The sequence below is a fragment of the Gobio gobio genome (assembly GCF_949357685.1).
Source record: "Gobio gobio genome assembly, chromosome: 23".
NCBI classification, from domain to species: Eukaryota; Metazoa; Chordata; class Actinopteri; order Cypriniformes; family Gobionidae; genus Gobio; species Gobio gobio.
This window is the reverse complement of record NC_137119.1, coordinates 24,225,192-24,242,658: the sequence shown is the minus strand read 5'-3', so window position 1 is coordinate 24,242,658 and position 17,467 is coordinate 24,225,192. Positions and strand designations below refer to the sequence as shown.

The following is a 17,467-nucleotide window of genomic DNA, read 5'->3' as shown; positions in this document are numbered from 1 at the left end:
AGATTGTCAATGAATAATGATTGAAATTTCGGTCTGTTCATGAGACCAAAAGTCATGTACACCAATTTTCTAGTGCTTTTATTTTGTTAAAGTCATACTGATTTGAATAAAGTGAGTGTTAAGACAATTGAAATTAAGTGAACTCTTCCTTTTAAACTATTATGACCAGTCATTAGCACAGAAAGTTCACTGGGAGCAGTTCGGTTATCTTGGCTTTCAAAATCACCAGGAATGCATTAATAGGCACATTTGAGAGGTCACAGAGTACACGGTGTCTTCTATGTCCAGAATACAAAAGCAGAAAAGGTTCTCTGGTTGCAGCTAAGCAGTAATTTTAAGGCACGTGTGATTATATGAAATGCCTGACATGTTTCCCTCTGCTGGTCTTTATGGTGACATTCTTGCGTCTAATTCCATGTCCTTGTTTCTCAGGTTTCTCGAATCGCTGACAGTGAGCAGAGCGTCATGCTCATGTTGGGCCGCTGTCTGCCACACATCGTACCCAATGTCCTGCTCGCCAAGCGAGAGGTAACCATTGACCTTTTCACCCAACAGCCCATCCATTTTTCCATCAGCCACTACGGCTTCCATGTCCACTGCGGCTGGCTTCTCCCTCTCATTCAATTCTTAATTCAGTGTTGACTCAACTTATATTTTTCCATTGCAGTTGTGTATGTGTATGTGTGTGTGTGTGTGTGTGTGTGTGTGTGTGTGTGTCTCTATCTCTCTCTCTCTATGCCCCCTGACCCAGTCCACCTCTCTCTCTCTTTTGTTCTGTTCACTCATGTCTTCTCTTGCTTTTGTGCATGCATCTCACTGCTCCGATAGAGAATGGTTGTGCACCTCTGTCAGGTGAGTGGAACATATCGGCACGTTCTCACATCAGCCCTCCTTCCTTCATCACGCGTGTGACATTTGACCTTTCAGTTGGCTTGGCTTTTTTTATCAGCTTACTTTGTTGTCAGTGACTATTAAATGCATTTCCTTTTATATATCTCTCATTTTATTGATGACTGAAGCTTTGGAACTTATTATTGGCTTATTATTGACCTTCTACACTGATGAAGCTCTAAATGTCTTTTCTTTTTTTTTTGACTTGCCAAGGTATTTACAAACAAATTCACAGCGATAATCTGTAATAAGAATAGCATGTTTGTTTATATCAGTGGTTCTCATCCAGGGGGCCTCGACAAACTTCCAAGGGGACCTCAATATTACTTAAAATTATTTAAAATAAGACAAAACAAGCATGAAAGTAAGTTAGAACAACAACAAAATTAAGGATGGTATATTTATATTTTATTGTATATTTGTTGTCATTTTTATCATATCTTATATAATATAATGCATCCTACATTTGTGTTCTAAAATATTATTAAAATATCAACAACATTTCAAATATTTAAAACAGGCAAATAAGGCAAAACAAGTGACACATAGATGACGGAAGGAAAAAGTTTATTATTGACTCCTAACTTTCACTTTTAGAATTGTGTTACTTTCCGCTTTGACAGCTTTCTTCCAGGAAAACGTAACCGAAAATATTGATAGCTAATCTTGCTCTCAGGGGCATTGAAAGCTTTGATGTAAACTAAGAGCTATTGACAATAGAAAAGGGGAAGAACCCTTTGATACGCTCCACCTCAACTTCCTTTTCCAAAGGAAAATATGTCTATAGGCAGAGTGTTGCTGGAATTTTACTACAGTTAAAATCACCATAACTTTAACATAAAACTTTTAATGGAATATCGCATTGTTTATTATAAATGATTTATCTGTGCTGATCATAATTTGTTTTACAAATTTATGTGTAATATTTTATCAAAATAACTTCCCCTTCCTCTTGCAGTGACATCTCTTCTCTGATGACGTGTTTACTAGCGTGAGGGCAGGACAACCTGTCACTCACATGACATCACAACAATAGCAAACCACTACCTAACAATCTAATCAGTTCCCTACATTATTTTTGTCTTGTTCGAGAAGCAGTTTCACTCTGATATGCATCACAATAGGGAAGAAAAGACTATCGCCACTTCTATTTTATGATGACTTTTAAAGGGTAACTAAACCCCAGCTCAGCGCTTAACTCCACCCATTGGCAATATTTAAAAAATGCTGGAAAAGTGGGCAGAGCCCAGCGGAGACAGAGGTGATGAACCGAGGGCAGGACTGAGCGGAGGGCGTGGACCCTAGACCCGCAGTGACGGATTGATTGACAGCTGTCTGACTCGCGAGTCGCAAAGATTCTCCCCCACCTTCACCTGAAGTGGAGGAGGGTGAATTGTCTGTAGACACAGACCCGGAGTCAATGCGAGCCTCTGGCTCAAACTGCGTTAACTCCTGATGGCGACGATGCTAGTGAAGTCAAATCATTATACTGAATGCCACTAAAAATAGATCAGATACATACGATGTATTTTCATTCAAATTAACTGAATCAATAAGCAGCGCTGGACCAATAAGTTCAAACCTAATAGCCTATTATAAACAGATTTCCTCAAATAAAAGTAAGACTGTACACCAGCACGTTACGGTATTGTTCGTTACCGCGGCAACCACTTTTGTGTCAGGGTTTGAAAGTGCGTCTCATGTATGAAAACTATCTGTACACATGACGTGCGGCAAAAATATCGTGAGAAAAGCCTGACGTGTAATGACAACTGCATTATTTAACCGCATTTTCTTCATTACAATGTTGATAGCAAGTGTCAAGTAAGTTTAATTCATAATGTTTCTATTTCATGTAACATGAAAGTTCATACTGGAGTGAAGCCGTTCTCATCATGTGATTGGTGAAAACATTTCTGAGGGCGTGGTGAGCTCGTGCCAGGGGCATGGGTAGTGAGCCGTCGGAAGAACCATCAAAAGTCACTATGACCTACAACGTCCAATGGGAAAATTCAACTGCAGTAGCCCCCGTTCAACCTTAAGAGGGCAGCACTTTGACGGTTTTACACCATATATTATAGAATTAAAACACTTTATACCCAAATGTCAAAACATTTACTCGAATCAATGAACAGCATTAATAAAGCCCTAGTCTTGCAGATCATTAACTAAAAAAAGTTGGTTTAGGGTTTAGTCACCCTTTAAGTATATTCTTATTCATGATATAAAGTGGCATCCCTAAAACCCCTTAACTGTGGTAAAACCGGTGTAACATTCAAGCCTATGGGGGGGCCGTTGCCCTACAGTTTCCGTTCCATTGACTTCCTTTCATAAACATGCAAATGTAGAAGACGGAAATGTTCACATTTTGTGATTTGTGATGCACATTTTTTTTGCATTCCAAAGCTTTGTGAAGTCTGACCTGTGAAGATAAATACGTCACTGCGTGACCTCTTAGCTGAATTAAAAGAAAGAACTGCAGGTTTGCGGCATAGCAAAGAAAGTGAAGAAGTATATTTTTACCTTTTGGGTTTTTTATTATTTCTGTTGAATTCATGTTTTTAAAAGAGGGACCACAGAGTGTGATGTCATATGTCATTCGTTGCCGTGTCCGATGAAATTTTACATGCTTAAAGTTTAGTGGGACCGCCCTTAAAGTTTCTTATTGCTTGCATAAAACGCCGGCAACAGCAACATAAATTGCAACATTGTTTAATGAATATGGTTAAAATGTTTATTTTTTATTTTAAATGAACTATAAATAAAATTAGTAACTATTTAAAATAAGATCTCATTTATTACCATTAGTTAATGCATTAAGTTTATAACTAATAAACTATTAAAATCAAAAGGTGAATCTGTTAACATTAGTAAATGCACCGTGAACTAACATGAACAGCATTTTTTTAAACGTTGTCAATATTAATTAATAAAAATGTTCATGTAAGTTCAATGTGCATTTAACTAATGTTAACAGATTCACCTTTTGATTTTAATAGTTTGTTTATTAGTAAATGTTGAGATTACTGAGACACAGGGCTGTAACTACCATAGACATTGACGGGGACAAGTCCCCCCGAATAATTAGAAATGGCCCAATATTTGATATTATTGATGCTGCTCTGCTGTACTCCATTACTCACCGCTCTGTTTGTTGCTAGGATGACAAAAGTAAAAATTTACATTTTTAGGCTGCTCTGCCTCAGCGGTCTTACAGCGCTCGTCACTGTCAGAATGAGTGAGATGGCCAATCAAATCAAAGAAGGCGGGGTTTACTGTTAGTGCGAATTCCAACGCGACCCTTTAGTTATAGAAGTGAAAGAGTGCGTCGTAAGATGGAAGTAGCTAAACATTTAATATTTGACAACTGTTTTACGCTAAAGACGTTCAGAAGTAATATTGAGTGATGCAAACTACTTGACATTGAAATTTCAGTTTTAAATAGAAAATATGACATTATTTGTGTAATCATAACTGAATTTGACGTAACAAGAAACGTTTAGCATTTTTACATATTAGGCAGACGAAAATAAGAGTGAATGTGTGCATTTAAAAAAAAATATATTATTTACAAATATTTTACTCCATAACTACAATAGAACTGGAACTTTTACCGTTCTTATTTCTTTTTCTTTATTTTCTTAAATCCCTTTTAATCCTTTAATAATTTAATTCCTTTAAATAAACCAATAAGACCAAGACCCTTCCCCACGCAAAAAAAATAAAATAAAGTATTTTTCATTGTTAGTTCATGTTAACTAATGTAGCTAACTAATATTAACAAATTAGACCGTGTTTTAAAATGTTACCATAAAATTGGTAATAATCAATATGTGTAATTTTTCAAATAAATATAATTAATTAGCCCAACTCTTAGTCGTTTACAGTTGCTGTCACAGGTGTGCGAATATATATTTTTACAATGGTGTCAAATGCGGCTCATCCAATCTGAATTGGTTTTATAAATGGTGAGCAACCAAACTAAATAGAGATTTCAAATGAACTTTGATAGCCAAGGCAATGGAACGTTTCTTTGCTTCAGGCTGCTGTAATAATGGCTGCCTTTCAGCTGAAGGTGAAACCTTGTCTGAGTTTAAATTGTTTTCTTTGCCTCCCTGTTACAGAGATGATTTGGTTTAAATGACTAAACTTTAAAAGAAAAGAAAAAAACAGGTACATGCACACATTTCACATCTGCTGAGAGCAGATCCAAAGGTGTGTACCAAGCTAGTTCCACAGCCTTTTCCCCTTCGGGCCCCTCTGATTTGCATAGGGCAGTTCTGTTTTACGGATGCCAGGTGACAGTTTAAGACAAATTGGATGCTTTCCAGGCTGAAGTTGAGTGAAAACAAACACCACACAAGGAGCAAGAGATCTCCTCGTTCTCGTCTAAACTGGACTTTGAGCTTTGCCTGTTAATTCTGTTAGCTTCATAACCTTCTTCCTTGAATTTAGGCACACTCACACTCCGCCACACCTTCAGTTTTTCCCCCTCATCTGGTGCAGAACAATTACTAATCAGGAGCTGCTGGAACACCTGCCTTGCAATATAATTCTGGTCATCTGTACACCTACAAAAGCTTTATTGTAAAGATAAAGTCTTTCGGCATTAAAGGCTATTCAAGTTATTGATTACCACGTGAAACAGATAAGACATCAGGTACCCCAGCCATTACATTGTGTGTTTGCAACAGTCCAAAACTCCTCTTGCAGAACTATGCCTGGTGTGTGCTTGCATATGTGGGTGCATTTCTTATTGGGCCTCTTTGCTTTCTGCTATCTTGATATTTAGCAGTTGATTTCCTTTGAATTCAGGATTGTGTTCATGAGTCAATGCAGGCTTATGGTAGAGCTGCAGATTTGCATATATAAATACAAGTTTTTTATGGGAAACAATGATGAGGAATCTAAACGTGCAAGTTCTTGTTAAGTTTTTTTGTTTTTGTTTTTTTTCTGTTTTCCGGACAGATTTATTGTTCACATTTTTTGAAGCAACGGTGGCCCAAAAAGTATTTGGACACCTCAGCCATATGCACAATTGTCATTGGATTTGATACAAAATATCAAACAAAGTTAGAAGTTAATATAAATAATTATAGCATTAGCATACTTTTCAAATTGACATTTTATTTATTTGTTAATTTTACAACCATATACACATATAACAATATATAAGCTTATTTTTAATACTTAAGAAAGAATGGAAAGTCAGGGAAAATTTATGGAAATTCTTTGGTGTGGGAACCCTCTAGAATCATATGAATTCATGCATGCATACAAATGTGTGTGTATATATATATATATATATATATATATATATATATATATATATATATATATATATATATATATATATATATATATATATATATATATATATATATATATATATATATATATATATATATATACACACACACTGCTGTTTATTGATTTAAAAATACAAAAAAGTAAAATTTTGAAATCTCATTTACTATTGAAAAGTTTTACTATTTGAATATATAGAAAGATAGAATAGAAAGCTTTTGTAACATAATAGACTACCGTTCAAAGGTTTTCAGTAAGAATTGTATTTTATTTTTTGGAAAGAAATTAATAATGGAAATTAATACTTGTATTCAGCAAGAATGCATTAAATTGGTCAAAAGTGACAGTAAAGACATTTTTAATGTTACAAAAGAGTCTATTTCAAATAAATTATATTCTTTTGAACTTTCTATTAATCAAAGAATCATGAAAAAATAACTTTTCAACATTTGATAATAATAATAAATGTTTCTTGAAGGATCATGTGACCGTAACGATGCTGAAAAAATTATGCTTCTTTTTTAAGACATTAAAAATCTTACTGATCCTGAACTTTTGAACGGATATATTACAAGTTATAAGCACACTTCGAACAAAATGTATCACAGAGACATTTTGTTTATTTAGAAATCATAAAATGAAAACATTTGATAAATTATAAAACCTTGTTCACTGTTATATATATATATATATATATATATATATATATATATATATGTATTATTATTATTATTATTATTATTATTTTTTTTTTATGACAAAATAATTGAAAGTCTGGAAAAATACATTTATCAAGTCAAAGTGTCAACCTAGAATCATTTGTTTGATATTTATTTACTAATGCAGTGTGATAGTATTGTTTTATTTTTGCATAAAAAGTCAGGTTTTCCCAGTTTTTAAGCCCAAATACAATTTTTGTGTGCATTTATTTATTGGTCAAAATAGCAAAGCTTTTTCCATTCTTAATGCTTGCTTTTTGTTGTACTGACTGTAAGCGTTCATCTTTTTCCAGTAGCTCTTCCACGGCTTTCAATCACATTTACATGCTTTCGCTTTGGGCCAGAGCCAAATAAAATACTTCATAAATGTGCCTCTGTTGAAAGCTCTCCTCCAGGTGCTGGAGACGCTGCACACCCCTGCCTCAGAATGCCACATTCTCACACAGAGTCACTACTCATGAAACGACTCCAACAGACCAGCCCTTAGTTTCATAACATCCGATTAAAATGATGGTTTTAACTCTTGCCAGGTGACAGAAGCGGGTGTATTGAAAGGGCCGTCCAAACAAACAAGCACGGCGTCATACAGCCTGCAGTCTTGCCGCATATTTGCTTAACTATCTTTCACTTTAAAATGTCCGTTTGAGGCTAAGGTCTACCCACGGTTACGTCCCAAGATGAGATAAATCTAGAGAAAATAAACTGTCACAATCTTCTTGTGAATTTTGATCTGTTGTTTCTATTCTGGATCCGCGTGAAAAACAGGGCTAGTAACCGCTATTTGGCCATGAGACGTGTACCAAGGGCACACTGCCTGTTCTGTAATGCGATATCTATCTGTTGTGCTGGTGAGGTTTCCTTTTCGTAACTGCGTCTCGCTATTACGGTAAACAACCACCACCACAGGTTAACATGGCTAACATTTGTTCACATCCACATACACATATGATGACACAGATGACGCTTAGATAGGTGTTAGTGCTAGGACTAGGCGATATAATGTAATAATGTCAATAAAGCCTTTTGACAATATTCAGAATAGAGTTTGATTTATTTATTTTCTCTGAAATGTCTTAAAAGGTTTTTAAAGAATCTTCATTTAAACTAAACCATCATTATTGCTATAAAATTGTTAAATTATCAAGCCATTTTGCCAAATTGCTTTGCATTAAATGAACAAAGATGAAAAAATTAAATGGGAAAAAATTATTATATTAAATTTCATTTATATGCACTGACACACATGGTTTCCATGGACCTGGAAATACATATATATTTATAAAATATATATTTTTAACTAAATTTATTGTAAATGTATTTTTAAAAGCATTTAATAAAAATAATAATAATAATGGCATGCACATTTAAAAAAAAAATCAATAAACATTCTCATACTTGTAAAACAAGAGACAAGTAATGATTCCGAAACTAGTGATAGTTTTTAGGAAAATTAATGACCTACTAAAAATCATTTCAGTATACAGTGTTTCTTAATATTATATTACCAACAAAATCATTGCAAATGTGGTGAATATCCAATATATATCGCCCGGCCCTAGTTGGTGCTGTGATTTTTAGTGACTTAGTAGACTCTCTCCTTTGTGGTGAAGGTGTTTTCTGTATCCTCAAATGCCTGCTTGCCGAAGTTCCCTTCTCAGTGTCTCAGCAGGTGCATGAATATGTTTTTTTCCGTGTACAGTGGATATTATTTGACCTACGTTTCATGTGTGTGTCCACAGGAGTTGATTCCTCTCATTCTGTGTACGGCCTGCCTACATCCCGAGCCCAAAGAAAGAGACCAGCTACTGCACATCCTCTTTAATCTTATCAAGAGACCTGACGATGAGCAGAGGTGTGTGCGCATTTGGGCATCTGCGCATGTGTACACTGACCGATGTCGGTTTTGATTCGAGTCTGATAGCATTCTGCTGTAATGTTCCTCTTCAGGCAGATGATTCTGACCGGCTGTGTGGCATTCGCTCGTCATGTGGGTCCCACTCGGGTGGAAGCCGAACTCCTGCCACAGTGCTGGGAACAGGTTAGTTCTGTACTCGTGTATACACTCTCACCACATAAAATCTTCCCACCTGTTGAAGGGATCATGACATGGATTTTTTGTATTATTTGAATATGTTCCTTATAATGTTCACTTACAATGTTAATAAAACAAATATGTATGCGGCATTTACAGACAAAGCATTATGAAATAATTTACTTACAGTTTGTGATGAAGCTGCTGTCAGATCCGATACAGTTCTTGCTGCTTCATCTTTCAACAAAAGTTTCTTTGCGAACGCTCGATTACACTGTGCCTCGTTTACAAAACAAAATGCTCCGAACGAACATTTAATCCTTCGACGCGTTCCAGGATGGCATTGAAATATGCTGGGATCCTTCTGAAGTCTGTAACAGAGATGCAGACGAGCTGTTTACACGGGATGTGTCAAAGCAAACTTTCCTTCTCTCTTTCATTTGTCCTGTTGTCAACAACAGCCTCAAGTGTGTGAAGAATGTCAGAAACCGAACGCCTATCTGTATACTGTATCCAGCGTAGATGGTGTCAGTCATTATAATGGGTTCTGTTCGCTTTTCAATGGGCAAATGGCAGCCGTTAAAAGGATAGTTCACCCAAAAATGAAAATTCTGTCATCATTTACGCAACCTCATGTCGTTCCAAACCCGCAAGGCTTTTGTTTTTAACAAATTAATACATTTTTAATGAAATCTGAGAGATTTCTGTCTCTCCATTGACAGCTACGCAACTTCCCCTTTGACGCTTCAAAAAATTAATAAGGAGATCGTAAAACTGTTCTATATGAATCTGAGTTGTTTAGTCCAAAGTTTCTAAAGAGACACGATCACTATATACGCTGAACAGATTTAATTTAGGCTTGTATTCACATAAAAACATTAATCAACGCACACATCAGTTGTAGTAAACGGAAGCTCGAGCATGTTCACTTTACATGTGAGAACCACTTATGGTTAATTCTCATGTGTTACACCGCACGTTTGAGCTTCCGCTTGAGGTTTGTTCTCACGCGTCAAGCAGGTTCGGTTGAACTTCTGTTTATGTTCGATGATCAGTGTTTAAATGTTAATAATAACCTAAATTCAATCTCTTTATCATATAGAGCGATTGTGTCTTTTCAGAAAATTTGTATTAAACCGCTCAATTCATATGGATTAGTTTTGCGATAATGTTATGAACTTTTTGAAGCGTCAAACAGGGTTTTTCCTGGGTCAAAAACGATCTTCGGTTGGTGGCTCACAGACATGGTCATCCACACACACAGTAAAAAGTACCCTACCCACGTGATCTGCAAGCGCAATACTGACAATAAATTAAAAATAAATTCAAAGAAACAGTTTGTCATTTTTGCTCAGCTTATTTTGATACCTTGATGTTTGTTTTTGTTCCTCATTTTTTACACTATTTACAGAAGAGTCAATGTTTTTTGAGCACAATTCACACCCAGCGGTAATTCAAGGAAAAAAAATTCCGAATGCACCACGTGCAACATGAATTCGGTCTTCCGACCTTTTGATTTTGATTAATATGTGAAATATGAGAAAGCTAAGACAGTGCTTATTTTGAAGACAGAGAGAGTGCGGGGGAGGGCTCTCTTCTTGTTCTCTCTGTCTCAGTTAACATGCGCCCTATCACAAGCGCAGCAGTCATCTATTCTACATCACTCATAAATCACAATAACTCATCAAATAAGGCTTTGTCGGGACAAATATTTGAAATCAAAGTGATAGCTGCAAAGCTGTCAATGGTGGGAGAGAAAGCTCTCAGATTTCATCAAAAAGATCTTAATTTGTCTTCCGAAGATGAATGAAAGTCTTGCGGTTTTTGAACAACATGAGGGTGAGTAATTAATGACAGAATTTTCCTTTTTGTGTAAACTAACCCTTTAAGATAATGAATGCCAGTGGGCGGGGGCCTATGGTGCAATGATGTATAACTATTCGCCAATAGAGACAGAGCGTATTTAGGCCACTCCCACACCGGGGGGGAAAACAATCCAACACTCTCCATTGACTTTGCATTGCGTGAGGCTGCCTCATTGTCATTTTGGACTTATAACAAAAAACAGAACAATGTCTAAAAGCTGATATGTGACAAGATGTACAGCAAACAAGCTAAAAAACACAGAAATAAGTTTTTATAAGCTGTCGACCCAAAAAAACGAGCGTTTAAGAAGATATAAGTGGATACAGGCAATACGAAGTGAAGCTTCAGCAGGAAGAATGGGTCAATTTTGGGATCCTGACACTCAGTATGTCTCAGTATGTGTATGTGTATGTGTGCAGTAAACATTTTGTCACTGTTAAGTCAAATATCCAAATGTCCGTTTTATATATGATATTTCCTGTCGTTGATTACATTCCCCTCTAGTCGCCGTAGTTATCAGTGTAATATGACCTGTAGCGCTCTGTCTCAATGGCCTGAATCCACTTTTTTGTCCTTAAATGCTCGTTTTTTGGGTCAACAGCTTATAAAAACATCTGGGTTTTTGCTTCTGGGTTTTGTTTAGCTTGTTTGCAGTACACTTTGTCACATTTCAAAAAACTGAACAATGTATAAAAGCTGATATAAGTCCGAAATGACAAGGAGGCCGCTTCACGCAATGCAAAGTCAATGGAGACGGTTTGATTGTTTTCCCCCCCGGTGGGCGTGGTCTTTAGATTATGACGCGTGTCGCTCTGTCTCTATGTCTTGCTCTGGAGGCAGTCATATGCAAATGGTTTTGCCAGTGTGACATCACGTATCCTGCAATATCAAAACGAGCAGTTTTGGAGGCTTGATTAAATGCTCTGGTTATAATTAGGAGGACATGCAAGACGCTTTAATTGTACAAAGGCCTCTTATATGTCAAAAGATCAAGGTAAATTTGATTTCTCATGTCATGACCCCTTTAAGGAAGACGTTTTCCTTAAGGAAGGATGTTCTATTTAATAATTGTGTTGGCATACTCTGTGTTACAACACATGAGCTTTTATGTATAAATACCTAATCTCTTCAGCAACCTGGCCACACTGATGAAAGACAGTTTGAACATTGGTAATAGTTTTCACATGTAAGGTTAGCCGATTAATCCTCAGGGCTCATTTGTTTATAGAAGGTGCATTGGCAAAATAAGCTACTGTTTATTTCAGAGCGTGTCAGAGAAAATGTGAAAATGGTCATGGAAAGCTAAATTTGTCAATTTTTGTGCAAAACATAATTTACTAACATTTAAAAAGGACTTTAGTAGTTTAGAAGTGTAGTATATGGTCCCTTTAAACTATTTAGACAATTAATCACTTAAAAAAATTATCATTTTTAGCTTGAGCAGTTTTTGGATCTTTTTACACTAGATTATTTGAATATTTTTAGAATTAAATTTTTTTTAAACCATTTAAAATGTCTTTATAATGTAATATTTTTACAATGTTCCTTTCACTGTTAAACATATTCTGTTGGACTGTAATTTTTATGATACTTCCAGAAAAGGCTTTTATTCAGAAACATTTTTACATGTAACATTTCAGAGTGTATCACACAAATGTATTTTAGAGTTTCTATTGTATGTCAAGTTGAAATGTTTTATAATAATATGGATTGTGATATTGACCTTTTGTTTACCATGTAAATATCCCAATGCTAATTTGGAATGAAACACTGGAACAAACAATGGAATCTTTGAATACCTTTTAGAATGGCATCTTTGAATACATTTAGAATGTAATCTTTATAATGAAATATTGATTTTTATATTCCACGATATATTCCATATTATATGATTTTAGAATGGAATCATCAAATCTCAACTTTAGAATTATTTGTTTTAAATAAATGTTTTATCTTTTATAAATCTTTTTTTATAAATCTCTATTAATCTTTTAAAGAACATAGTGGGGAGAGCAGTTGGTTTTAGAAGGGAATCTTTATAATGGAATATTTGACCATTTATAGATTTTTTATTATTATTTTTTTTATTTTTAAATATTTAGTGAATTTTAAAATATTTTATTTTTCAACCTTTTGAATGGAGTCTTTTAGTCTTTTAAGACTTTAGCTGTTAGATTCCTGTGAGGGAAAATGTAATAATTGAATATTTATTGAATTTTTAAATATTTAAAGATTCCATGGCTTGGTACACATCCCCATGTTTACTGTTAGTTTTAAGTAAACTCTCTCATAAGTACAGTGCATTCACAACTCCCCACATGGAAACCTATTTCCGCTCAGGAAAGAACCAAAAACAATTTCAGCGTTTAACACTGAAAAATATGAGCTAATGTGGTTTACAGAGGGTACGGGTGGGTATGCAGTCCTGCGGTCAGAGCTGGAACTGACGCTGCCGTGTTGTGTCTTGTGCTGTCTGTGTATGTCTGTGTTGCATGTGTGTTTCTCTTGCTCAGATCAACCACAAGTATCCAGAGAGAAGACTTCTGGTGGCGGAAGCATGTGGAGCCCTGGCCCCTTATTTACCCGTAAGAGACTCTGTTCCTCCTAAATATAAAAGCTGTCTAACTGGGACACATTAATCATGTCCACCTTTCAACAATGTCACAGTTAGTGATCGCTAAACTCTAGACGTAGTCAAGCAAGAGCACGTTGAAATAATTAAATAATAATGATCAAATAATCAAACCGGCGAAAATCAGCACAGTGCAAATTCTGTTTACATTTATGTTCACTTTGATCACATGTGTGTGTTGCTATGGAGGAATGCTGTTTGTTTACAGTGGCTGTACATCATAGAGTTACGGTTGGAACGCTCAGCGGGCTGTTCGTTTAGTGCTATGAATATATCGGGACTGATTTGGCTCAACTGGTTCTCTAATTGTTGGCGTTATGCCTTCTTTGCCTTTGAATGCTCCTGTCTATGATGGAGTAGAAACACTTAATGATTTAACTCAACAAAGCAGTATACAAAAAATATGTTGTGATGGCATGGCATGATCAGAACTGGCATGGCAATGCAAATATGTTTGTCGGCAGAAGGAGATCCGAAGCTCCCTGGTTCTGTCCATGCTTCAGCAAATGTTGGCGGAAGATAAAGCAGATATGGTCCGAGAGGCTGTGGTGAAAAGTTTAGGCATTATAATGGCCTACATCGATGATCCAGACAAATACTTACAGGTGTGTGCTACTTTTGTGTTTAAGCATAATCCAGTGTTGACAAGTTTTTACAGTAATTTTACTAGTATTTTCTTATGTATGTGTGCTTTATTTTGTATGGCTGTGTTACAGGGCTTTGAACTGATGCTGTTGTCTCTGGGTGACCCATCAGAGAGGGTGGTCAGTGCCACCCACCAAGTGTTCATTCCTGCCTTCGCTGCCTGGTGCACAGAACTGGGCAATTTACAGTCCCAGCTCATCCCCTCCCTCCTCACACGCATCGAGAAGCTGCTCAAGGTGAAAACCAGCACACACACACTCACACACAATGACATACTTTTGGGGTCTGCCGTTCCACATGGTTTCTTTAGCATGTTTACGCTTGGGCTATTTTGAATGGTTTTACATTATTTTATTTTATATTTTTTATGGATTATTTCAATCTTTTTAGAATTGAATCTGTAGAATCTTTTAATCTTTTTCATTTTATCTTTACAGTAGAATATTTTTTAAATGAATATTTAAATTCAGCTGATCATATCTTTTATATTTGACTCTTTTAAATTGATTTTTTTTTATTTAGAATAGAATCATTTGAATATTTTATAATTGAATATTTAGAATCTCATTTTCCATTCTGTTATATTTGAATTTTAAGATTGAAGACTTTCAATCTTTTCTGAATTGCATATTTATTTAGTATAAAATTTATTTAGAATTAATGAAAATTTTGTAAGATTTAATACTTTTAATTAGCAAAGACATTAAAGGCACAATATGTAAGATTTTTGGATTAAATTATCCAAAAACCACTAGAACAATGTTATATATTTTGTTGACTTGTGTACTTACATTATCCCAAATGTTTCCAAGAATGTTTAAATTCAGAGAAATAAGCAATTTTAACCAGGACACGGATCGTGTCTGTGTGTCGCCTATAAATTACATAATTTTGTAGAAACCATGGAAACACCAAAGACGCTTTAATATATTATGTGTTTTATTAGACAGGTGAGCAAATTATTGGATATATTCATGAACAGAAAACTGATCAATGTCATATAGCTCAACACAGTTATTGTTGAGTACCATATTTTACCATGCCTAATATTGATCTAACTTATTGCAGTGTGCAACAAGTGTCTCATAGTCCCGGCGAGCGAACGCACAGAGAAGCATTATAACATATCTTTCAAAACACTGAAATGTATCTAATATTATAAAGCAGCGTTGCATTACCCCACAAACGCATAAGCGGAAGAAGCAGAAGCAGTCGTCTTCAGCATAATAAAAGCTCCACAAAATCAAGGCGTCATCAAGCTACGCCTTTGTTTTGAATAAGTGACCTCTTGCGGTGAAAAATGACATATTGTGGCTTTAAATTGATCAAAAGTGACAGTAAAGACTTGTACATTGTTATAAATAGTTTTGGTTTCAAACAAATGCTTTTCTTAAACTTCAAAGAATCATCAAAAAATCCTGAACAAAATATATCATGGTTTCCACAAAAATATTAAGCAGCACAACTTTTTTTGACATTGATAATGATAAATGTTTATTGAGCAGCAAATCAGCATATTAGAATGATTTCTGAAGGATCATGTGACACTGAAGACTGGAGTAATTATGCTGAAAATGTAGCTTTGCCATCACAGGAATATAAAATATAGTAAAATAGCAATAGTTCTTTTAAATTGTAATAATATTTCACAATATTATTGTTTTCACTACAAATGCAGCCATAGTGGTCATAAGAGACATCAAAATACCTTATTGACCCCAAACTTTTCAATGGTATTGTACATTTTAATCTTTAGAATGGAATCTTTCAATATTTTTGGAGTTGAATTGTTATAAACAAATATTCTTTCTACAGTTGACTTAAAGGTCCCTTGACATGAAATTTCTTTTTTAACATTAATATGAGTTCCCCTAGCCTGCCTATGGTCCCCCAGTGGCTAGAAATGGAGATAGGTGTTAACCAAGCCCTGGGTGTCCTGCTCTGCCTTTGAGAAAATGAGAGCTCAGACGAGCCGGTCTGGAATATTCCCTGTATGTCTTCATACGGGGAACGGTTACCTCCCCTTTCTCTGCTTTGCCCGCCCAGAGAATTTGGAGAGAATGGATTCAGTTTATTTTTTACATTTAATTCAGTCGCAATGTCAGCATAAGCTTTACAAACAGACTTTTACGATATGGATTCGACAGCACCGCCACAAACAGTGAGTAACAGTGTTCATTAATGCCTGATCTGTGATCAGTGATTTCTGATGTGTAGCTAAATATTCAAGTTCACACAGACTTTCTTTCTAAATCATTTAATACTGTTTATGCATCAATGAATCAAGCCAGTCAATAAACGATCAACTTCACATTGTTTCTCTTAAGGCCCATTTATACTTCTGCGTCGAGTGTACGCCGTAGGCTACGCGCGTAGCCGACGCCGTCGTGAGCATTTATACTTCTGCGCTGTTGTCTGCGTCAATGTGCAATTCCACATGCAGACGCTAGGAGGCAGTGTCCTCGGGCATGTTGGTGTAATCAAGACAACAGCCGAAGAAGAAGCAGCTTGATGTGTAGAATCTGTACATTCATGTCGGAATATCAGCAGCAGTGAGAGAGCGGCTTTTCTTGCAGCTTGAGTTGTTGTATCTAATACAAATTTAGCATCTCTAGTTGATTAGTAAAGTTAAATAAGGCGATCTGGCGCTGGAATGCATTTGTGAAACTATGCGGAGCTCGTGGCCGCTGTTTTCAGCAGCGGTGGCTCGAGCAAGCGATTGTTGTTGCGGAGACTTCATTCACGAAATATACCCTAATGTGTCCCTGTTCTTGATATACAATTGCTGATTAACATCTTTGGTTTTAATGAGAAAATAAATAAACTATATTCAGCGGATCTATGTATTTATTTACTACCATAAAGAATCGCTGGACTGCAAAATAGTGTGTTATAGCAGACGTAAGGAACTATCATCCAATTTCTGGACACACACACACACACACTCCTATCGCAGATTTTTTATTTATTTATTGACCTGAGGGAAGGGTTCTGGCAGACCAATCACAGCGCTTGCGGTCCGCGTAGAATTGACGCGTTGTTACATTTTTGGAGAGGTGCGCGTCAGGCTACGGCGTAGGGTACGGCGTATCCAACGCGTCTATGCGTAGGGTACGCCGTACCCTCTGCGTGCACTCGACGCAGAAGTATAAATTGGCCTTTAGTAGCATGAAACAAATCTACAGAAAACTACAGAACACTCTCTTTATAATGTTCGAAGCTGTCAATCACACGTTGCGAGTACAATTGCCCAAACTGCCGTTATAATGAATGACGCTGTTATGCTGCACAATGAAGCTCTTGCTGTATTCATATTGATATCGTGTTTGCTGTTAGTTGTGGTGAAAGCATTTTGTGAGAGAGAACGCGTTGCAA

General features: G+C 36.0%; 1 protein-coding gene across 18 annotated transcripts in view; it reads left to right on the top strand.

Moving 5' to 3' along the window:
• relch (RAB11 binding and LisH domain, coiled-coil and HEAT repeat containing) overlaps positions 1-17,467 on the top strand; it is a 71,277-nt gene that overhangs the window by 32,149 nt on the left and 21,661 nt on the right. For 12 of the 18 annotated variants that reach the window (XR_013815649.1, XR_013815650.1, XM_079805785.1 and 9 more), the window contains 6 exons: positions 433-528; positions 8,657-8,769; positions 8,865-8,955; positions 13,329-13,400; positions 13,912-14,052; positions 14,164-14,328. Coding sequence is in view for 16 of the 18 variants with exons in the window: in XM_079805785.1 (XP_079661911.1) it covers positions 433-528; positions 8,657-8,769; positions 8,865-8,955; positions 13,329-13,400; positions 13,912-14,052; positions 14,164-14,328 (678 nt within the window). In the remaining 2 variants the exon portion in view is untranslated. Of the gene's footprint in view, positions 1-432; positions 529-828; positions 853-8,656; positions 8,770-8,864; positions 8,956-13,328; positions 13,401-13,911; positions 14,053-14,163; positions 14,329-17,467 lie in introns of all 18 variants that reach the window. The other 6 variants (XM_079805793.1, XM_079805784.1, XM_079805783.1 and 3 more) reach the window with 1 other exon arrangement.